Source organism: Neoarius graeffei, chromosome 1 (genome assembly GCF_027579695.1).
Source record: "Neoarius graeffei isolate fNeoGra1 chromosome 1, fNeoGra1.pri, whole genome shotgun sequence".
Classification (NCBI taxonomy): domain Eukaryota; kingdom Metazoa; phylum Chordata; class Actinopteri; order Siluriformes; family Ariidae; genus Neoarius; species Neoarius graeffei.
In genome coordinates, this window is record NC_083569.1 from 110,505,839 (window position 1) to 110,530,517 (window position 24,679).

The 24,679-nt window shown below is 43.8% G+C and overlaps 1 protein-coding gene across 8 annotated transcripts in view; it reads left to right on the forward strand.

Moving 5' to 3' along the window:
* Window positions 1-1,983: 1,983 nt before the first annotated feature.
* Window positions 1,984-24,679, forward strand: part of LOC132881889 (zinc finger protein 43-like) — a 34,701-nt gene continuing 12,005 nt past the window's right edge. For 2 of the 8 annotated variants that reach the window (XM_060914908.1, XM_060914973.1), the window contains exons 1-3: window positions 1,984-2,723; window positions 17,318-17,368; window positions 21,454-21,571. In XM_060914908.1, coding sequence (XP_060770891.1) covers window positions 2,394-2,723; window positions 17,318-17,368; window positions 21,454-21,571 — 499 coding nt within the window. In that variant the 5' untranslated portion in view covers window positions 1,984-2,393. Of the gene's footprint in view, window positions 2,724-5,029; window positions 9,446-9,607; window positions 9,783-15,679; window positions 17,113-17,317; window positions 17,369-21,453; window positions 21,572-24,679 lie in introns of those variants that run through there. The other 6 variants (XM_060914946.1, XM_060914927.1, XM_060914955.1 and 3 more) reach the window with 6 other exon arrangements.

Sequence of the window (24,679 nt, forward strand, 5' to 3'; positions counted from 1 at the left end):
TACGCGAATATCCAACTTTTAATTGCACAGCACAAGAAAACTGGGTCCGTGGCTCGCGGCCATGTTGTGATGTCAGCGGAAGAACACGCTGCGGTTCACTGGCTGTTCTATTCTGGTTCTACTCAATGGAAATGGCGCATGAAAACGCCGGTGAACTCTCTAGTGCTAGCTCTTCCTCTTCTGGGAGTCTAGAATTGTGTTGATCTCTTCCGAATAGAATCTATGATAGTCTACCCTCTTTACCCTTTGCCTCTCGTTGCTAGGCGGCAGTTACATGAAAGCCGCAAGCTTTCACAAGCAAATACATGACTGATGTCACGCCGACTTTATGATTACATTTATGATTATCATGTAGAATCTATAGCTCTACGTACCTTTATCTTATGTCGTTTCACAACACATGTTCTGACAGGAGGACTGTCTTTGGATCTGGCATAGCTACTAGTAGACCCCCTCCGGAATACTGGCAGTGTTGCCAGATTGGGAGGTTTCCCGCCCAGTTGGGAGGTTTCAAGTGCATTTTGGTGGGTTTTGAACATATTTTGGGCTGGAAAATTTCAGCAGTAGCAACAGATACTGCTGACGTTTTCCAGCCCAAAATATGTTCAAAACCCACCAAAATGCACTTGAAACCGCCCAACTGGGCGGGAAACCTCCCAATCTGGCAACACTGTGTAGGCACTGCTGATGGTAGCAGCACACGTTTGTGCTGAACTGAACACCCAAGAGATTCTTTTAAGCTGGGAAGGGTGTCAAAACAATCCAAATCGAAGTGTTCAGAGCACAGGACGGATGTTGGTGAGGGATCCCACTTGTCATGAGTGCGCCTGACTTGCCTCACCCACTTCGCATGCAGCTCGGGATCTCTGGGAAACTTGAATAAACTTACCCCATCCTTGTGGGTTTTGGAGCAAAAGCCGGCAACACAACGCGAAGGCATAATAACTATATAAAATGTATAATAATGTCAAATAAAAATACTAATAATGATAAACTGAACACCTGTCGCATCAACAACAAACTGGTAAGTTAGGAGGAAGGTTCTTTCGGTGACATCATATAGCTCCTCCTCCTCCTTCGTCTCCTGGGTGCTGCAGCCCCGTCAAATTTGCCCAAATAGCCGCGTTTTTTATCATAACTTGTAAAATAGGTGCCTTCGTGAATTAATATATGGATCATCGGGAATTACTTTTTATGTTATAAAACATCGCCAAAGATGTCAAAAACGTGTCATCAGCACTTTAATCGACCCCACAAATGTGATGCTCCAGAAACTCAATCTGCTCAAAGGAAGGTCAGTTTTATAGCTTCTCTAAAGAGCTCAACTGTTTTCAGCTGTGCTAACATGATTGTACAAGGGTTTTCTAATCATCCATTAGCCTTCTGAGGCAATGAGCAAACACATTGTACCATTAGAACACTGGAGTGATAGTTGCTGGAAATGGGCCTCTATACACCTATGGGGATATTGCACCAAAAACCAGACATTTGCAGCTAGAATAGTCATTTACCACATTAGCAATGTATAAAGTGTATTTCTGATTAGTTTAAAGTGATCTTCATTGAAAAGAACAGTGCTTTTCTTTCAAAAATAAGGACATTTCAAAGTGACCCCAAACTTTTGAACGGTAGTGTATGCCCAGTGTCACCTGAATGGGGGTCAAGTGGATAAAATAAGAGGAGATAATGAAAGGAGGAAAAGAGTCGGGAGATACTTTTCTTGGTGCATGTTTGATCAGATACGACGGTTTAACACACAAGCCGAATACACAGGATGAGAGTGGTAAGATGGCGGCCAGACGAGCTCGCCAGATTTCAACGTTTAAATACACGCGATGGGTGTGGTAATATGGCGGCCAGACGGCTTCACTCGTCTGTCCAGCGCAGCTATTTTGTGGGCGGGGTCCAAAGACGTAAAATCGTCCTGACGTAAAATCCTGTATCTTGATTGGCTCGCTGTGCTTGACAACGGGATGTACAAAACATTGTTGAAAACAAAAATGGCGGCGGGCAACGCTTATAGCTGCTAGAACAACAAGCCCAATAATTAGCGAAAATATTTCTTCTGTGTTCCAAAACAGCGGCTACACAACCTTAGAACAGGTCAGACTGTAGAAACTCTCGCCTTTAGGGGAAATTCGGTTGTTTGTGAGACTGTTTTGACTCAGGCCACGCAAACTGATTAAAGGTCAGAGACAAAGGTTTTCAATTTATGCACATCTGTTAAAAACTCTCTGTAATTTTCTTCTGGTCCCAAGAAGTATTGTTAATCAGTAATAATTAATTAAAATAAGTCGGCGCGGATCGCGGCGAATTTCTGCTCGACGATTTTCGTGACGTCATTCAAGGGAACCAAACCGCTTGAGTGCAGACCTGCGTTCCAAAGAGAAACCATGCCTTATTGTTGTGCAGTGAACTGTAGGAACGGGACCGGTTCAGGAAGGAGTTTTTACCTTTTTCCGACAGAGAAGAAGAGGCGGAGAGAGTGGACTGTGCGGGTGAAGCGAGATGGTTGGCAGCCGGGTAAATACGCCACTCTGTGCTCCGATCACTTCGACGACGATTCATTTTTGAAGAATCCCCATCTGTTGGAGAGTTTAGGTATCAGTGTCGGACAGAGAAGACTCAAACCTGATGCTGTTCCGACAAAATTCGAACACGAAGTCAAGCAGTCTAAGAAGAAACGGACCAGCAACGCTCAAGCAAAAAGGAGAAGATTAGAGGTAAGTATTTAGAATAGAATAGAATGCCTTTATTGTCTCTGCACAAATGTACAACGAAATTTTAGTTCGTCACAGGAGAGCAACGCGCCGCCACTCCAGCCCAAGGCCGTCCTGCATGTCTTTGAACTGTGGGGGAAACCCATGCAGACACGGGGAGAACATGCAAAACCGACACAGAAACACCCCCGTCGGCCGCTGGGCTCGAACCCGGAACCTTCTTGCTGTGAGGCGACAGTGCTAACCACTACACCACGGTGCTGCCCTTTGCTTGCAATTGACAAATCAAGAATCCTGAGGGATCCTGTACAGTCATTGTGGAAATGATACAAAAGGGATATTTCCTCGCTTAGAGTAGGTTATCCCCCCCCCCCCCCCCCCCCCCCCCGAAATCTGTCCCTCTGTTCCTTTTTCCACCAAATCAGTTCCAGGGGCCAGTGCTTAGTTTGGAACCGGGTTTTCTGTTTCCACTGACAAAGAACTGGCTCTGGGGCCAGAAAAACCGGTTCCAGGGTAGCACCAGCTCTTTGCTGGGCCAGAGGAAAGAACTGCTTACGTCAGTGGGGGGGGGCGGAGTTGTTAAGACCACATGGATTAAAGTTTTCCGTCGCTACGACGGATTTCCGTCAACTGGGAGCGCTAAAGGTCAGTAATGAGTGATGCAGATCCGAGGAAGAAAAAAAGGGGTAGGCCCATAGGTCTGACACCGATGTGATTTAGAACTTCACCAAGCTGCTGTGATTGCCTGTTGTTGAACCCTTTCTTGTGCTATGTTTGAGTATATGTAAAGGAATAAGTTGTTGCGCTAGATAGACATAAATAAATAAATACAGCCTCCGCTACTGTCTAGTCCCGGGGAGGCTAGGCATAGGCCACCAGGCTTTCGTCTAAACGGGGGAACAGGGGCGCTGTGCCCTCTTACTCTCGGCATGCGCCCCCTTACCGACTCCGTGAAAACATCCCAGCAACACTACGTGACAATGTGTCTGATCATCAAATACGTTATAATTGCTCCAAAAATATTCCAATCATAGTAGATACACTGCCAGACGGTGCAAAAACAATCCGAATTGGCGTTTTCCAGACTGAGGCGCCATGTTGTTTAGTTGTTTACTTGTGGTGGCTGCTCTCGCGAGATTTGACATGGGTTACATACAAGGTCAGCTGACTTGTAGCGCGAGATTTCTCGAGACTGAATGACCTTTCACCCAGCAGCGCGGGAGCTTTTGACAGAAGTAGTTCGCGAGTTGTTTTTGTTGACACTTGGGCATTTAAAGATGTCATCCCGCGGCACGAAGCGGAAGAAAGCCAAAGACTGTCCGGGGCAGAAGAAGATTAGGCCAAATAAAAAAAAAAGTGTGTTTCCGGTAACCCGACCGATCGAGAATTTCCGCGTCGAAATTGCCGACCGTAAAGTTTTTATTACAAATTTCCCTCGATATTTTAGTGTAAGCGGCATTAGTTTGTCATAATTTTTTGTTTCAACGCATTCAAGTTGTGAAAGAAACGATAAAAAGTAAAATGTTTTGCCACTTCTATCAGCCCTCCTCCATAAACTGAGCCGAGCCGCCATTTTGAATCCTCATTCAAGGCTGTAATGCAAATTGCTTCCTTTTCAGTATACAAGTGCACTTCCATGGCAGGGAAAAACACTACATTTTGCCGCCTATGTAGTCCCCTATTTATACAAATAGGAGTCATTCAGGATTCAGCCATGTTTTTGCTTGACCCAAGTTCTACAGTAGGCTCGGCTAGGCCGTCTGCTTTTAATGGAAGTAGCCTAGGACGTTATTTTCATGTTATTTCTTGATAAGGTGTTTTCACGTTATTACATGAAAATATCATGAAATATCGCTTCCGTAGATCATAACTCAAACTCTCGCAATATTTTTTTTATTCGTTTAAAGATTTAAAACACTTATTTTATGAAGTGTGGTATAAAGGATTCTGTGCCAAAATACTATTTTGTAAGATGTTTACTTGTGTTAATTTTTTCGAACAAAATAAAAAAAAAAAATTAAGAAAAAAAAAACTTTCCTACCTACCGACCTTATTTTAGTATTTCATGTTACCGGAAACACACTTTTTTTTTGGCCTTACTTCTTTCTTTTTCAATGTTGACAGACAATTTGTTACAATTTCCCTCTCAGATAGCCTCAGAATGTCCCATTGGAGCATTTTTCAAAGGCTTTGCATGGCGGGGGGGGGGACAACCGGCACAATCCCCCCCCCCCCCCCCCCCCCCCCCCCCCCCCGCTCCCTCGCCATGGTGAGTGCCCTCATACAAAATTTTTCTAGAAAAAACCCTGGGCCACTGATGAAACTATTTGGCTGTCCTACTACTAGGCAACTAGGTTACTTGTCTACTACTACTAGGCCTTTTGTAGTAGTAGTAATAATGATATTTGCCTATTGAAAGGTGATCAGGTGAAAAAGTTGAAGCTGCAGCAAGACCTTTGCTATTAAGCCTTTTGTAGGTTAAACAGGCTTCGGCAGACAACGTCCTGGAAAGGCTGTGTTTTTCTTTGGTTTGATTAGCCTACGATTTAGGCTACGTTTACATTAGACCGTATCTGTCTCGTTTTCTTCGCGGATGCACTGTCCGTTTACATTAAACCGCCTGGAAACACCGGGAAATGGGAATCCGCCAGCGTCCACGTATTCAATCCAGATCGTGTCAGCTCCGGTGCTGTGTAAACATTCAGAATACGCGGATACGCTGTGCTGAGCTCTAGCTGGCGTCTCATTGGACAACGTCACTGTGACATCCACCTTCCTGATTCGCTGGCGTTGGTCATGTGACGCGACTGCTGAAAAACGTCGCGGACTTCCGCCTTGTATCACCTTTCATTAAAGAGTATAAAAGTATGAAAATACTGCAAATACTGATGCAAATACTGCCCATTGTGTAGTTATGATTGTCTTTAGGCTTGCCATCCTTCCACTTGCAAGTGGTAAGTGATATGCGCTGGGATCACACACACAGCGGCTCAGTCCTGAATCGTGGCTTGTGCACTTCACTCGCGCGCTCTGTGAGCTGCACAGGGCCGGAGTGCGCACCCTCCAGAGGGCACTCGCTGTTCAGGGCGGAGTGATTTGGAGCGCAGGATGCCTGCGGAGCCGAGCATATCCGTGTATTGGCGTTGCTATGTGCACGCAAATCGTGTATTGGTGTTGCTGTGTGCACACTAATCGTTTTAAAAACGTTAATCTGATGATCGGCTGATACGGTCTAATGTAAACATGGGCTTAATCTTTAAACATTATGGTTTCAGCAGTTCGCTTAAACATTGGAGGCTGCAGAGTCGGGCTGCAAGATTTCCCGACACTTGTTTAAGATGACAAACTTCATAGTAAGGAGAAAATAATTCCACAGTATTTAGTGCCTCGTCAGTCTCAAAAATTAATAGTGAAGGACCAACGCGAATTAAATCCCAAAAAAAAACATCTCGTAGGCCTATATTTTACATTTTCAAAAAAGTCCGGAATTGGAAGTCGGTCAGTGGAGTGTAATGAAGTGTCTCATTCACTAAGCACAAAAGGTCGGAAAACAGTGGAGAAAACAGCGATTGCTTAAATAGGCTACTAATGGTTTACATTAATAATTTAATGTATGTGACAAATAAATTCATTGATTAAATAGATAAAGAAGCCAATACTCCGAAGCTCAAAATTCAGGAAAGTGGCGCCGGTGTCGCAAGTGCACAAGAACAGTTATTTGAAAGTTAACCTAATGAATTTGCGCGTGCGATTTCATGAAGAACCGGGACAATTGGCATTCGGTGAAAGATTCACACCTATGACTCATTATATTCGCGTGCGCCCTCTCGCCCACTGTTGCTTCGTTTTCCCGATTTACACGCAAGTCTGAAGATGGAGTTTTCAGAAATCTCCACTCTGCCCTGAGTTTGCAAAAGTAGCTGTTTTCAGTGACTGAAACCTCCGTATAGGTGTGAATGAGAGGTGCAACCGAATAAATAAATATGCATCTTTTTTTATCCGGCTACATGTAGGCTATCACTGCGCAAAGCCTCTAATGTTGAAATGGTAGTAATATTTGTTAAAATAATAGTAGGCTAATTTCCACATTAATCGGTAAAATGGCACAAGGGATGTGATGGGGGATGGCCGTTTTATAAGGGGGATTATTTGAGGTTTTTATTTCAGAAGGGGGATATAGGCCCTTCGATTTCCATCACTAGAGTGCGTCAAATTACTTTCGGTTTTGCCAGCATGGACGCGCTTCTTTTAAATGAAGGCACAGATGTGTCAGACATCGACAAAACGGTAAAGAATAAGTGGAGATGGGCTTGGCTAAATGAAATGGGCGATAATGGCAAGCCATTTAGTTCATGGTGCAAAAAGATGAAAATGGCAGGTGTGTGCTTTTGTGTAGTTTGCCATAAAAAAAAGTCTATAGAAGCAATGGCAAAAAACTAGATGCCTTTGGCTTCACTGCGAAGAAGCAGAAAAAGTGAACTTTCACTTTACTTTTCTTGTTTCCTGGTTTTATGTCAACAGATTCTTATTTTTCTTTCCGTTCCACTCTTTTGAAAGCATGGTTCAAGTTCAACTGCACTTGCACTTTTCTCTTAACCACTGTTGTGCATTACTAAAGTATTGTTGAAATAAATTTGCACTTTGCGCTGAAAACTTGATGTTTCATCATTTATAGCCAGTAATGACAATGGTCAAGTCTTGCCTTAGCTTTAGTCATTGTTAAAATTATGTAAACGTACTATAAGTAGGGGCCGAGGGGATAATGGACAACACGGCGTTTAAAATTTGACGAATCGCTGACGTGGTAGGGGCCAACGACATGGAGCTTTTTTTTTTTTCAGTCAGATGATTTTTTTTTTTTGCTTTAATCCATGAGACCAACAACAATAGCAAGACCGTGAAAGGTCGCCATTTTTAAATAAGCGACAAGATATCATGGTTGCAGTAAAGCAGCAGTCATTTATTATTATTGTTGTTGTTGCTTCTTCTTCTCCGTGTTGTTGCTTCGATGTTCGCACCAAGGTTTATGCAAACACAGCGACGTAACTGACGTATACAGTGACGTAATGGCGTGGCTCCCCTTAGCGCCCCGAGCTATGGAAAAGCAAACTGATTCTCAGCTGGCTCGCAAGTTGAACAAGTTGTGAACCAGCACCAGCACTGGCCCCGAACCAGCCTTGGAACTGATTTGGTGGAAAAGGGGTATGAGTTACATGTCGGTCCTGGGATCGAGATGCTGACCTCTTCTGCTCCTCGGACCTGCCTGATCCAACCTGGTGCTCTGTGTCTGGTTGGAGTCTCATCACATCACTCCTGTGGAGGGCAGCCCCATGTGGACAGTTGGGGGTCGTGCCTGGAGGACGCTCTAGACTCTTGCTTGCAGTGGTGCTTTTGTGGCTGGGGACTACAGTTGACTTGCTAAATTTGGGACTACGGTTGTCGTGAACGGTTTTGCGCTCAGGTTTCCGTTGGTGGGGGGTTTATAGCATCAATGAAGCTGACTTTATGTTAGGACTGTTAATGTTCTAGTCATGTTGTCTGTTGTTGCCCGGATGGGGATGGGTTCCCTTTTGAGTCTGGTTCCTCTCAAGGTTTCTTCCTCGTGTCATCTGAGGGAGTTTTTCCTTGCCACTGTCGCCACAGGCTTGCTCATTGGGGATAGATTAGGGATAAAATTAGCTCATATTTTAAGTCGTTCAAATTGTGTAAAGCTGCTTTGCGACAATCGTTATAAACGCTATACAAATAAACTTGACTATAAATAGTATGATGCTTGTATTACTATTACAGACCTGCCAACCTTTACGCATTTTGCGTAGCAGATACGCATTTCGACATCAAACTACGCTGCTACGATTTAACACTTCAAAATACGCAAAAAGCCATTGCGATGTGATGGCTTTGAGTTCAAAGATCTTTAATATTCCGGTTCAACTATCTGTGCATTCGCGCACTAGACAACTCGTCTATGGGTGTAACCGCATTGACCAGCAACCTGTAGAGAAAAGAAGACTTCGACCAATCACAGCATTAGTTTTAAACTCTTCAAATAGGCCTAGGCTATGAGGCTAAGCGGAGAGCCGAGGAGCTGTCAAAACGAAAGTAATGAAATTGATTTTCATCACTCTCGGTCGATCTTCATACTGTGACTGGTTTTACAAGGGAGGACGGTGCTAAACACCGTTTCGAAGGTAAATGGGCAGGGCAAGGGTATTGTGAATAAAGCAAGGACAACCGTCCTAACGTCATAGTTCAAAGCACAGTGTTCCGCCTTATCTGAAGGAAATATTTGTTCCAGCTTGTTTTGATATTTGACCCAGGTTTATCAATCCAAAAAATATTGCATAGCCTAAAGTGAAAATATAGGAGCCTACTGACGTTTCCATCCAGTCAACCGATAGACGCATTAAAATCTTCTGAACTAGGCTACTCGTGCATGTGAGATTCAGTGAGCAGCGCACGAAGTGTTTTCACGTAAGTGGTGGATGATGATGTGTGTTTGTGTATGTGTGTGCCTTGCAGTTAATAATACACATGACTTCAGATGAGGATACTGACACAGAGAGAGAGGGAAGCAAATCTAAAAAGAAGCGAGTCTATGCCCCTCAGAAGTTCCTAATGAAGTATCAAGATCAATGGCCATGCCTCTGCCCCTAAACTGCCTAATCATGCGTTTTGCGCAGTGTGCAATTATGATTTTGACATTAGCCATCAAGGAAATACAGGTAATAATATTGCTAACATAGAAATGCTTGCATTTATATACATAGGCCATTATTTTTTCCAAATTAGGCCAGGTCAGTGAATATGAATATTATAAAGGCTAGATATGTTATGTTCATTATGTCTTCTTATTAAATCAAATCATTAGTTTTCTTTTGTTTCAGACATGTAAAAGTTTTTTCCTTTACCTGACATGTTTCGACGGTGTAACTTCCGTCTTCATCAGAGGGCCACCCGGATGTTGGTGTGTGACGTGCCTTTATAATCAGCTGATGTTACGGATGTAAGAGAGGCTATTACATCTGCCCCAGAAGAATGCAGGCCCACGTTATGGAGGAGGTATGTAGATGACATCCTGGAGAAAGTGAAAGTCGGACGCACTCAACAATTGACTGATCACCTCAACTCCATAGACCACACCGGTAACATAAAATTCACACACGAAGAGGAAACAGAAAAATCATTAGCGTTTTTGGTAGGGGTCGACCGATAATCGGCCTGGCCAATATATCGGGCCGATATTCTGCATTTTTAGGGTTATCGGTATCGGCCATAATTTCCACCGATATGCCGATAACGTGCCTTTTTGCAGCCATTTCGTTCCTAACGCGACTGTCACTGCACGTCCTTTCCTGCACTCACCTCTCTGAGTTCAAGAACACGGTCCCGCCCACCACAACATCTGATTTGTTTGGCACAAGAGATATAGCCAATCGACACGCGCAGCTAAACACTCTGAACTGTTTCAAGGCGCCCGTACGGGCGCTCGGGCAGAAGCAGATCCCACTTCAAGGTTAGGACACGCTGCTTTTGCCGCAATAAGTCACAAACACACAAGTTGAAAAAGCACAACATCATTATATGTTTACATTCTTCATCTACTACTTGTTAAAATTGTCCATTTGCATCTGTGTAGCCAGGCAAACTTAGCTTACGGAAGGAAGCACTTGAATTAGCCTACAACCAACCAGTCTCGCTGAAACTACATGTAATGTTGTCCATAGTAAGCAGTCCCCAGCATAACGTAGGCTGCAGTCATTTTTAAATCCCCGTCTGGAAATGTTGTGAATGTGTCAGTAGTTCTACTCGAACAGTAGAATGACAGCCATACAGAGAGGTGGTCAAGGGAAGACGAAATAAAACGTAGTGTTTGTGTTCTGTAGGCTAGCGCAAGCCTACTGGCTATTTGTTATGGTGATGAGTAAACTTCATGACGTGACTCGTGCTCAAAAAGCGCATTGCACTTGTATATGTTAGGTAACTTTATAAAGCGCTATTTGAACATTTAAACAAGCCAGGTGTGACTAGTATTTATAATTCTTGCGCAAGTGATTCTCCTCGCTAGCGCTTCTGATTCGGAAAGCGGTATACTCTTAAAGGAGCAGCCGCTCCTAATAGGGAGTGATAGCCTACTTTATGTTTGATTTTACTTTTTAAAAAATGCTGCAGGCAGCTCCCTACACTTGATTTGTTATTTAAAAACTACTTGAAGTTGGTAAGTCTTACTTAGTTCTTAATGTAAAAGAATCCAGAGTGTATTTTCATTTATTTTCCACTGAAAATGGTGAGCTGTAATATAGTAGGGAGTGATTTATTTTTTTACTGGTGAATATTTATTTTATTATTTTATTTCTCATTTTATTCTAACTAATGTTTGACTTTATTGTACAAATGCTGCTGGCATCTCCCTGCACAAAATTTCATGTTCAATTTTACAATTAAACATACATTTCATGGATATGAAGGTCTGTGTCAGTGTGTGCTATGTTTAATTTCATGTGAATTATAATGTTTACATTTATCGGTTGCACATATCGGTTATCAGCATCCCAATTCCATAATAATCGGTATCGGTATCGGCCCTGAAAAAAACATATCGGTCGATCCCTAGTTTTTGGACATAAAAATTCACCACACAGACGACGGACACATCAAAATAACAATCTACAGAAAACCGACACACACTGACCAATATCTGCTCTGGACGTCCGAACACTCCATCGCACACAAACTGTCAGTTGTCAGAACACTCTACAAACGTGCAGCAATCATAACCGATCCCACAGAACGCGCAACAGAAGAACAACACATACGGCAAGCTTTGATCACGTCAATATCCACCATGGGCCATACACAAAGGCGCACAACAAGTGAAAACAAAAGAAAAGACACAGACGAAAAAAGGAAGAAAACAGACAACCCAAAAACAGGAATGCAAAGCAGTAGTGACTCTACCGTATGTCAGAGGAGTTACAGAACAAATCCAAAGAGCCATGAAAAAATACAACATACAAACACCCGTGAAACCACACACAAAACTACGACAGCTACTAGTTCACCCTAAGGACAAAATCGACCAACACAATAAATGCAATGTCATATATGAAATACCATGCCAGTCATGCACCAAAACCTACATTGGGGAGACAGGAAGGAGCTTTAGTACACGAAAAAGGAATGTGAAAAAGAAACAGAACAGAGACAAACAAGAGCAATAAAAGATAAAGCCATGCAAGAGAACCTCAAATCAGCAATAACGGACCACTGCAGAAAGGAAAATCATATAATGGACTGCGACAATGCTCAGATCATACAGCAAGAGAACAACAGATACCACCGTTGGATTAAGGAGTCAAAAGAAATCAGAAAGCGTAGCCCAAGAACAATAAACAGGGATGAGGGGGCATACATGCTCTCCCACACCTGGAGCGCTGTCCTGAGGGGGCAACACTGACAGCGGAAGGTGTGACCAACCTGTCAATATTGACAGGGAGGTCACACCTCCGTAACATCAGCTGATTATAAAAGCACGTCACACACTGATATCCGGGTGACCCTCTGATGAAGACGGAAGTTACACCGTCGGAACATGTCAGGTAAAGGAAAAAACTTTTACATGTCTGAAACAAAAGAAAATTAATGATTTGATTATAAAGGCTATGTTATTGGATAGGCCAGAGTAGCCTATAATTTATTTTCAGTAAGTTTTTCTGTAAGTGTGGTTATCAGTTTGCATTTACTAAATATTAATTTTGACAAATATATATTTATATAGGTACTCTGGAATATTCACTTTCGATGTTTAGTGTAGCCTAGTTCAAAGTCTAGCGAGGAGCAACAGAATCTCTTTTACGGTCAAAACTAAATTTATGAAAAAAGGATTGAGTGTTTGTGTGTTTTTGCAGACTGCCAGCGTCTGTTTTAAAAGACATAGGCATTATCTCATCTCATCTCATTATCTCTAGCCGCTTTATCCTTCTACAGGGTCGCAGGCAAGCTGGAGCCTATCCCAGCTGACTACGGGCGAAAGGCGGGGTACACCCTGGACAAGTCGCCAGGTCATCACAGGGCTGACACACAGACACAGACAACCATTCACACCTACGGTCAATTTAGAGTCACCAGTTAACCTGACCTGCATGTCTTTGGACTGTGGGGGAAACCGGAGCACCCGGAGGAAACCCACGCGGACACGGGGAGAACATGCAAACTCCACACAGAAAGGCCCTCGCCGGCCCCGGGGCTCGAACCCAGGACCTTCTTGCTGTGAGGCGACAGCGCTAACCACTACACCACCGTGCCGCCCAGTTTTTCTGTTATCTATACAATATAATGCTAAATGTCAAAAGGGACATAGCATGCTATTTGGGATTCTTTGTTGTTTATAATTCCCAATGTATTTAAGACACAATATGCCAGAGGCAGTACAATCCCTTATCTTTAAGTTTAAGGTCTGTATAAGGGACATATTTTTCGGGCACAGTTGCCTTGTGCCAAATGTCTTGGTGAAAGCATTGGAAATATCTTCATGCCTTTTCATTAAAAAAGTTCGTTTTCTTCATAGTCTACTTGTATGTTGAATAACTAGATATGGTGGTGAGTGGGAACTCTGTGCTTAGTAATACATTGTAATGAGTGAGCATGTAAACAATTAATACTGATCAGCAAATGTGCCTGACCTCGCGCCATGCTGCGCCGCACCGCCGCGATAAGTTGCTACTCAAAATTTTTTTCCAAGGTTGGCAGGTATGCTATTAGCAATATATTATATGAGCAGTATAAACGAATCCACGTTTATATTATAGGGATTATGATGAGTGTATGCCTGTGCGGTTTAATTGTTCTTCAAAAGGGCTCTTATTTAGTATCACGACAAAAGTAAGAATTTATCATAACTACCAGGATAAATCGTTCGGGCGCGAGTCTTGTTGAGGTCCGGGGTCACCGCGATGAGAGTCGGCCGAGTCGCTGTCCGAGTCCAAGGCCGCACGGTCAAACCAGTGAGCCACATACACTCACTGATTGCTTCACAACAGCCATAGGTTCATACGTATATGGTTTCACCTCTCGATATTCAATTTGGAGAGTTCCTACTTCAAAATCGCTATCACTTTCAGACATTTTACACAACCTCTCATGACCAAAGTCTGTACACGGGTGCTCGGTTCACAAGTAAACACAGAACTGCTCCCAGTCTGTTTGGCTTGAATGACGTCACGACGACTGTCCCCTGGCGGTGAACGTGAGATGTAAACAAATCTTCGGAACTTGCGCAAACCAGTATATTTTAACCGTTTTTATTCAATTTTAGGGTGCAAATTAGACACCAGGAAGATTGAATTCGCTTTTTGGGTCGTTCTTCTTGAAGGCCGATTGCTTTGAAACAATCTGACTTTCAGTTGTTTGTTCAGTTCTCCGTTCATTCGCTTCTTCCACATAAGGGTGAGATGGCAGCAATATCCAGTGCAGAAATCAGACGGCTGGTCCACTCATTCTCCATTTTCTGCATACGGAGTACTCCGCCGTTACTGCTCGGCTCAGGCAATTACTAAAACCCGGGACGGAACGGGATGTCACCGGTTTTAGCAGCAACCACGGGAAGGTCACTGCCCGAGCAAGAATATGTCGTCCCGTTCCATCCCGGGTTTTAGCAACAACTCTCAGCTCACACTCCGGGAGAACTGGTGCAAATTAACTTACTTTCCTTTAAATAAATTCCTTTTCTTGTAGTTTTCTTTTCCTTTAATTGTTGGTACTGCACCCTTTCAATATGGGCTTATAGCCAACACTCCTCAACAGATCAGAGGTCTCGTACGAGTCTTCAGTAAAATGTGCAAAGCAGAGGAGAGACCACTTTGTAGGTGCCCAATGTGCCCGTGAACTTCTCACAAAACGTATCCAAATCTTTGCAGTTTGAACATTTCTTGGGCCATGAATGCAACATAAATCCACCTTCTGTCATATTGCTGTACCCGCCAGCAACACATCTACGTGGCATGGTGATAAATTAGCTCAAAATGGAGGATTGGAGTTGCAGTTAGCTCTGTGTTTTAGTAAAGCGGAAGTGGTGATGAGACCGATAGACGTCCTACTGGTGCCATTAGATCAGCGATACAAAAACGCTCACAACTTTCTCATAAATGGTCAAACATTCCTGAAACTTTTCTGACAGGCTCTCAATATTACAAACTACCGACCCATGCATGTATTCGCATTACATTTTCCATTCCTTTAATAGGAACTCTTTCTTGATTCTTGTTGTTGATTCAAAGATTCCTGTTCTTGGCTGCAGGACTGGAACCCAGTGTAGTCTTCTGTTCTGCTGTTGCATGCTGAGATGCACGGTCGTAAAGAGTGATGATTTGAGTTGCTATGTCCTTCCTTCCTGGAAGCTCGAATCATTTTCAGTTCATGTTCACATCCTGTGTATGAGCCATTCCACCGAATCGGTGCCATTTCCGTCCCTAGAAAATTATGTGTAAATGCACATAAAAATGTACTTTAAAATACATTTCCTTATTACGCAGAATGTCCTGCACATTGATTTGATTTCAAATTTAAGATATATAATTGTAAGGATTAATAAAAACTACCTAAAACACTGAAAAATAGCATGTGTTACCTGTCCCCGCACTCTAACTTCATACTTAACTATGAAATCTTATGATTAAAATCCTTCAGAAACAGTATTTCTTTTGCACTGTTGTGTGACTCCATATCCTATCCATGGTTTAAATCTATTTTTTTCATAAGAAATCCACAATATCTTTGTTAAAATACACATTTTAGTCGTGTCCCTGGGTTTTCACTCAGTCCTGTTACCCAAACATATTACCCCATCTGACAAATTTGGAACATTCCATAAATCACATGCTCAACAGGAAGGTACATCAGTTGTGTCTTCTGAAGGCCATGGGAAGACCAAAAGTTAGTTCTCTCATTTACATTTCTGTATATTTGATGATTTTTTTTTAACTTTGACTGATAAGGTCAATGTCAACATACTGTCCTGTTACTTAAATTATTTCTTAGATGATATTTGTTTACCCCTCCTAGAACTGCCACTTTATTGTGGTGGAGGGGTTTGTGTGCTTGAATGATCCTAGGAGCTATGTTGTCGGGGGCATTATGCCCCTGTCAGGGTTTCCCAAGGCAGACAGGTCCTAGGTGACAGGCCAGACCAAGAGCAGTTCACCAAAACCCTTATGGAGAAAAACTCGAGGACCGTGACGTTGCCCGGTATGGCGCAGCCGGGGCCCCACCCTGGAGCCAGGCCCGGGGTTGGGGCTCGTATGCGAGCGCTTGGTGGCCGGGCCTTTGTCCATGGGGCCCGGCCGGGCTCAGCCCGAAGAGGTGACGTGGGCCCGACCTCCTGTGGGTTCACCACCCACAGAGGTAGCAGTAGGGGACTGGTGCAGTGTGGACTGGGTGGCAGTCGAAGGCAGGGGCCTTGACGACCTGATCCCCGGACACAGCGGCTAGCTGTTGGGACATGGAATGTCGGATACAAGCGGCCGAAATGAGTTTCCTTCGCAGGGTGGCTGGGCGCTCCCTTAGAGATAGGGTGAGAAGCACAGTCACTCAGGAGGAGCTCGGAGTAGAGCCACTGCTCCTCCACATCGAGAGGAATCAGCTGAGGTGGCTCGGGCATCTTTTTCGGATGCTTCCTGGACGCCTCCCTGGGGAGGTGTTCCAGGCATGTCCCCCTGGGAGGAGGCCCCGGGGAAGACCCAGGACACGCTGGAGGGACTATGTCTCTCGGCTGGCCTAGGAACGCCTCGGTGTTCTTCCCGAGGAGCTGGCCGAGGTGTCTGGGGAAAGGGAAGTTTGGGCTTCCATGCTTAGACTGCTGCCTCCGCGACCCGGTCCCGGATAAAGCGGAAGAAGACGAGACGAGATATTTGTTTATTTTACGACACCGAAAGGTTAGTTTCGACTTTGTTCTACCATGATTCTTTGTAGTATACCATCGGTGTCTTACCCGGCAAATTGTAATCGGTATTCCAGTGTGTTGTAGGTTCTTCAGTGTATACTGGAAGAAAATATGGGTGACAAAGAAAACAGTGATGTTGAAGAACGATCACTGACGGCTCAAGAGACGCCGTGTTTGATTGAGCTTTAGGTGCGTTCTACTATAGGCTCGATAAGAGAATTACTCTCGTAATCCACTATTTCATCTTCATGATATTCTGGTTCAAAGTGGAACGGTAAAGCCATACTAAAACGTAAACTTAGTAGAGATTTCGTACCGAAAACGCACTAAGGCGACTGAAGCTGTTGCAAGCAACTACTGTCTGACATCATGTACATCACTACCACAGGAAGCCCAGCTGGTAAACTTCTTTTGGAAAAAAAAAATTCATCAAGTATTTTGTCTCCAAAAATGAAAGTATGATTTTTTTTTTAAAATGACTAATTTTACATAAAATTAATTGGAAATCATTCTGCTGGAGTATTCCTTTAATTCTTTCTCAGTTTTTTTTAAATTAATTAATTAATTAATTTATTTATTTATTTAAAATGATGCTTGTATAGCCTCCGTAGTACTAATGTTTTCATTTTATACAATTTTTTTTTTTTTTTTATAATTCCAGGTCATTGCTGACCTGCTTATTGCTGACACACAACCTGTCAATCAAGAAAAGGTGAGTAAAATGGTGTTACTGAAACTAGTATTGTGAAAAGTACTGAGTTTGATTATAGTCTGTGATTAATATTTGGGTGATTCTAAAACCAGTCAGTTATCCCTGCGTTCACACACGTAATGGGCTTTATCGCGAGGATGAACACACAGGTCAACATGCCACACATTGAGTTTCTGTATGTAATGGGCTACTTACTGATTTGAGTTCTCCATCTGGTGCTGTCCCTCTCATATGCCTGACTGTCATGGCCTGTATAGACAGTCTCTCTCTCTCTCTCTCTCTCTCTCTCTCTCTCTCTCTCTCTCTCTCTCTCTCTCAGTTTTGTTCTTTCAACTTTATTTTCCTTAAATATTTTGATTTTAAAAACTGCCAGCTTGCACCTGTTCAGTTTATTTAAATTTAAAAATGTTTAAAAATAAAAATATTTTTATTTTTTATATATATGTGAGTCTATAGCTGTGTTCACATATATACCGGTACGATAGTGGTATAACTGTATCTATACAAAGTATACCGGTACACTTTAGTGCATCTGTCCACACTAGCGAGAAATGTTTGCGGTTTTCTTTCACGGTAGTTGAAATGCGCGTGCGCGAAATGTTTTCGTGGTTACCGAGTAACTTCCTTCCAAGAATATGGCGGATGAAACAACGTGTGTGTGCTTTTTGTTGTCAATGTACAGTCTGTATTTCTGGTGGTCATTTATTCAGTCGAATCGTATAAAACGCGCGAGGCAGTTGAGAAAGAAACAAAGAAAACGAATCTCCGTTCTTCACTATTTTATTCAGCGAAGACACCGATTGAGGTGTGTGACTTTGCGCATGCGCATTATATTTGTATCGATACAGAACCGCTTCATCTGTCCACACTACAGCAAAGCGCTACAGTACCGATACCGTACCGGTACAAAACCCATACATTTATGGGTTCCGTACCGATACAGTTATACTGCTACAGTACCGGTATAGTTGCTAGTGTGGATAGGTGTTGCGGTACGAAAGTAGTATCGTATCGGTACAAAATCCCTAGTGTGGACAGGGTATATGTTCAGTACCAAAGTTAGAGTGAGGTGAAGCACAAAAAAAGTTCACTGCTGGCATTTACTGTGCATAGGACTAGTCTGTAAAGTCCATGTTTATACTGGATTTCCTTTGGAGAACGTCACTCAAAAAAGAACCAGAAAACACTTTCAGTGCAGTTTGTAGATTCCTAAAACTTGACGTTTTTTTTTTTTTTTAAACTCCCCTGCACTAAGCCAGTTGCTAAGGCACACAAGATTAATCAGGCTTTCGTCTAAACCGGGGAACAGGGGCGCTGCGCCCTCTTACTCTCGGCGTGCGCCCCCTTACCGAAATGCCGATTGAACCCCAAGTCACACTTGTATGCTACCAAGCCATGCACTTATATGCTACTGCACAACATGCAATCTTTCTCAAAACGATCTTTTCTCCATGAAAACATCCCAGCAACACCACGTCACAATGTGTCTGATCATCAAATGCGTTATAATTACTCCAAAAATATTCCAATCATAGTAGATACACCGCCAGACGGTGCAAAAACAATCCGAATTGCCGTTTTCCAGACCGAGGCGCCATGTTGTTTAGTTGTTTACTTGTCGCGGCTGCTCTCGCGAGATTTGACATGGGTTACATACAAGGTCAGCTGACTTGTCGAGCGAGATTTCTTGAGACTGAATGACCTTTCACCCACCGGCGCGGGAGCTTTTGACAGAAGTAGTTTGCGAGTTGTTTTCGTTGACACTTGGGCATTTAAAGATGTCATCCCACGGCACGAAACGGAAGAAAGCCAAAGACTGTCCGGGGCAGAAGAAGATTACTTCTTTCTTTTTCAATGTTGACAGACAATTTGTTACAATTTCCTGCTCAGATAGCCTCAGAATGTCCCATTGTAGCCTCAATTTTTCAAAGGCTTCGCACGGCGGAGGGGGGGGATGGACAACTGGCACCCCTCCCACTTCGCTCCCTCACCCTGGTGAGCGCCCTCATACTAAATTTTTCTAGAAAAAACCCTGAGTATTTACATTTTCAGATGATAAAGAAGCTCTCTTCTTCTGTACAATATGACCAGCAAGGGAAAACAATCTTTCACAGGGTACGGAGGTTGCAGGTGTGGCCAAGTACTTCAGTGCATAGGGGGCCAGCCTGCTGTGTGAGCAAAAAGCAGGCAGAGCCACAGAGCATGAGACATACTTTTCTCCTTCCAAAAGTTCAGTCACATACCTGCAGCAGAAAATCAACTCCACTTCAGGCAAAATAAATCGCATTCACTTGTACACAAAAATATCCTCTACATATTCATGCTGCATTTTTACACACACACAGGCCTATTTATACTATTTCTCTCTTACATGCACTCAGCCAGGATAGTGAGAAATATGATGTAAAACATACCGGCAAGGCTCCAGTAGGGTTTCCAACCTCTGCAGTTTTTCCATTTCAGCTGTAGTTGGCATGACAATCTTGGTGTTTGTGGTGAGGACATCCCTCAGTGGCTGTTCGTTTCTGCGGATGCTTTTTATCATGTCCAGAGTTGAATTCCATCTTGTTGGAACGTCTTGCGTAAGCGGCGACCTTTTTCTGTCCATGTTCAACTTGTTGTTGCTCTAATTCTGCAGCACTTGTTGGACTGTGTTTAAAATGCCCCACAACTTTCTTGCACTTCGCCAGGACATTGTCAAGCATACTGTTATGCAGAGATACTGTGACCGAACGCTGGAGACTGTGCGCAAAGCAGGGAACATGATCAAAAGGCAGATGTCTCGCAGCAGCTATCATATTTCGTGCACTATCTGTGCCAAGTGTGGTGGCTTTGGCACATTCTGCTGTTGTGCAACTTCAATAAAGTGTCCCGCGAACGTTTCAGCATAATGTCTCTCCTCTGTCTTCATTACTGTCAGGGCATGTGAATGCAGCGCCCACTGTTCATCAATATAATGCACTGTAACGCCGAGGTAATGATGGTTACCCAATGATGTCCAGTAGTCCCCAGTGAGAGCAACAACGGGTGCACGTTGTAAAGTTGTCGCTTTTGCAGTCCTCTCCTTTTCATACAACTCGTGTATTCTTCTTGTGATGATGCGTCTTGAGGGAATGTTTCCCAGACCGACGTCCTCCACAACACTAATCGGCCTGCAGTCTGTTGCTATCCACTTTGCTATGGCATTTGCTAGCTTCTCTTGCCTTTTTTTATCTATACTTCTCCCACACGCTGCATCTAACGTAGTCTGCCGAAGCCTCGCGCCACTGTTTGTTTTGTTGAATGATTTGCTGGTATCAACTGTGTGTATCGCATTTAGGTGATATTTAAGACTCGAAGTACTCCGGTGATGATAAAATTGAGGTTTGCAGTGGTTACAAATAACTTTGGTTCTGTCGACTACGCCGCCTGGAAGAACTTTGAAATGAAAATGGCCGTGTAAAAGTTCTGTACCCTTCTCCATGTTTGTTGGTTTGTTTGTCCGCCGATTCTTTTCTTTTCCGGTTCCTGTAAGCATGGCAGCAGTCAGCAACAGACTTTCGCAAAATAAAAGCCTGTGAGCAGCAGACTTTTACAATAATAAAAAAATTAAAACTGCGTTAATGTGCGATAAAATAATTGTCGGCGTTAATTAATTAACGAGTTAACGCGATAATAACGAGTTAACTTGCCCAGCCCTAATGTACATACTAGTGTCTGGAATATTTGTTTCATCTGTACACATGCATCTGCATGTCTCCATAAAAACAAGCCATGTGAAGACCACAGCAAAACAGTTCTGTGGTATTTCTTTTACTTCATTTCTTTCTAGTTATGATAGCTAATAGGCTAGCTTGGGGATAGGCTTCTTGCTTGCAACCAGAAGAGCTTGTGTAATTTGATGCACAGTCTTTTTCTGTCACTTTGGTAGAAAAACATTACTTTAGCAATGATTCGACTTGAATTTGTGTGGCAAGAATCTGTGTAAAAGTTTTCAGAAGTTTTATGTGAAAGCCTCGACTGATCTTGAAGGTACGTTGTTTGGGTTGTTTTTCATCAAAGTTGGTGTTATTTATGCTTTTTTCTTTTTTTTGTCTTTCTTCCAGAGTACATCACAGACCTTGTTGGGTAACCATGTTGGTTGCCAAACAGACCCACCCGGCCGGTCATCTCAGGGTACACAGCTCTCCTTGCGTACGCTAAGCCCTCGTGTTCGAACCAAAGGTTTGTGTTGTCTGTAATTTTAATTTGTTTTTGTGTTCCCAAAAATGCATGGATTAAAGTTTTCCGTCGCTACGACGGATTTCCGTCAACTGGGAGCGCTAAAGGTCAATAATGAGAGTGATGCAGATCCGAGGAAAAAAAAGGGGGGGGTAGGCCCATAGGTCTGACACCGATGCGATTTAGAACTTCACCAAGCTGCTGTGATTGCCTGTTGTTGAACCCTTTCTTGTGCTATGTTTGAGTATATGTAAAGGAATAAGTTGTTGCGCTAGATAGGCATAAATAAATAAATACAGCCTCTGCTACTGTCTAGTCCCGGGGAGGCTCGGCGTAGGCAGCGAGCCATGGTGCTCGGCTTGAGTTTCGTTTCTATCGGCGGCTCCAGCCCGACTTTGCACGCTCGTAACTCGGCCAGGGGAGGTCCCAGCCTCTCCAAACTTGGCAGCCAGCGACCTCTCCCCTCTCCCCAACGAACCAGTGCTGCCAGGGTGGGCCAGCCCCGCACCTCGGGACGCGATTCACCCCGAGGCGAGTCGCGACGCTCCGCATCAGTTTCCTTTTAACGGCGGCTCCACTGATGAAACAATCTGGCTGTCCTACTACTAGGCAACTACTTGCCTACTACTAATACTAGGCCTATTCTAGTAGTAGTAATAATAATAATAATAATAATAATAATATTTGCCTATTGAAAGGCGATCAGGTGAAAAATCAAACAGCCCTGTTGAAGCCGCAGCAAGAACTTTGCTATTAAGCCTTTTGTAGGTTAAACAGGCTTCGGCAGACAGTGTTCTGGAAAGGCTGTGTTTTTCTTTGGTTTGATTAGCCTACGATTTAATCTTTAATCATTATGGTTTCAGCAGTTCGCTTAAACATTGGAGCGGACCCGGCGCCGTGGGGGGGCGAAAGGGGGCATCGCCCCCTCGTGGCTACAGCCCCGCCCCCTCAACGGAGACTTAGATCACTTATGGCCCTTTTCCACTACCCTTTTTCAGCTCACTTCAGCTCGCTTCAGCTCACTTCAGCCCGACACGGCTCGCGTTTCGACTACCAAAAACCGGCACGACTCAGCTCGTTTCAGCCCTGCTTAGCCCCTAAAACTCGCACCGTTTTGGAGTGGGGCTGAAGCGAGCCAAACCGTGCTGACTGAGGTTGGGGGCGTGAGCAGACACTCCCCTGTGCACTGATTGGTGAGGAGGCGTGTCCTCACATGCCCACACACGCCCCGCGAGCGCGCTGGGATCTGTAAACACCGCAAACCCGGAAGAAGAATAATTATGAATTACGAGAATTTCTGAAGCCTTATGCGCCTCGCCTCATCTATACGCTCTTGCCAGTATCTGTTGGCGTTGTCGGTGACAACAAGCCACAGCACCAAGACCAGCAACACTAACGACTCCATGTCCTCCATGTTTATTGTTTACTATCCGGGTCGTGAGACTACCGCTTAAAAGCTCACTGAATCAGTGACATACAGAGCATCGTGGACGAGTTCGCGGAGCGCAAGGCTCGCCGTATGCTCTTCAAATAATGCGCGCAGTAGGCTATTGATGTTTTATTATGAGCCATGTACAGTATGTCGCCTAATGTTTTTTTGTTTCTGAGTTACATGTTCGTTTGAAGGACTTAATGTACAAAATAACATAGTTGCACCCCGTAGTGTTGAAATTGGTAAACACAGTGCATTCAGTGAGGTTTGCACCGCCCTCCTTTTATTTCTGACTCTTCCTGTCACCGTTGCAACCTCTGAGCGCTCATTCGTATGCCCTTCAAATAATGTGCGCAGTATAGGCTATTGATGTTTTATTATGAGCCATGTACAGTATCCTAATGTTTTTTGTTTCTGAGTTACATGTTCGTTTGAAGGACTTGATGTACTAAATAACATAGTTGCACCCCGTAGTGTTGAAATTGGTAAACACCGCAGTTGCGGACATTTTGTAGCCTAAAACGATGTTATGATAAGCTTTAATAAAGTGCCCGGTCATTTGCCCCGCCCCCGGCCCGGCTCTGACTTGTTCCGCCACTGTCACTGATGTCACTGTTTGCGCTGCTTAACGACATCACGTGACGTCCACCCACTTTCGCTAACTCCACCCAATGTGTCCACCCACTTCCAGCCAGCACGGTTCAGCGCGGTTGTAGTCGAAATGCAACTCCAACAGCCCCGCTCAGCTCGACTCAGCTCGACTCGGCACGGCTCAGCCGCGTTTGTAGTGGAAAAGCGGCATTAATTGTTTTCTGATGAAAATATAATGTATTATAGACATATTAATAATTTGCATTTTCAAATACGAAATATTAAGTGGTTGCGGATTGCACAAAAATACATTTCACATAAATCACTACTAAAACTGGCACGGTAGAACAAATCTGATTGGTTGTTATAGACATGTATCAATCCTAACTACTGGGGACTACTAGTTATTGTGGGTGTATGTATGAAATGCTGACACAGCCGCGCACACACAGACCTGTGATAAGCACAAGGGGAGGGGTCGTGCGGGCGGGGGTTTTACATGTACACTTACAGGTGCACTGTCTCTGCAATATCCTGTAATATGCAGTCAGTTTACGGGAGTAGTCTTTCCCCCACCAAATTAAACGAATTCGATCACAATATTGTGAATCCATTTTCTTTCTTTGTAGGCTAAGTTTATCTCCGTTTATGTTGGTGTATGTGTTCATATATGGTCCGCTTTGTGCGCACATAGCGTAAGAATATGTGTCGTTGATGTCACCCCCCATGCAGCGGGGGTGAAAATTCATCACTTCAGAGTGTTTAGTCCCCTACACGCCTAAACTGGGATCGCGGATTAAGTGGTTAGCGTTGACTTGGTGCGAGTCAGGAAGGCTATTACTGGTGCAGCCGCGGGGTCTGTTGATTTTTTTAAATTATGATTTTGGCCGCCGAGCCAAGTACCTTAGACTTGCATTGACGTTTTGTTTTCATGCCGCGGAGCTATTTGTATGTATTTTAAATGTAAAGGACTTGCCTGTAGGTTTGTGTGTGTTGTTTTATGTTTGGCATCTTTCCGGTTGTAACGCGTGTCTGTGAGAAAATTGGAGGGGAGGGTTAACAGGTGGGCACGGGTGTTGATAAAGCGC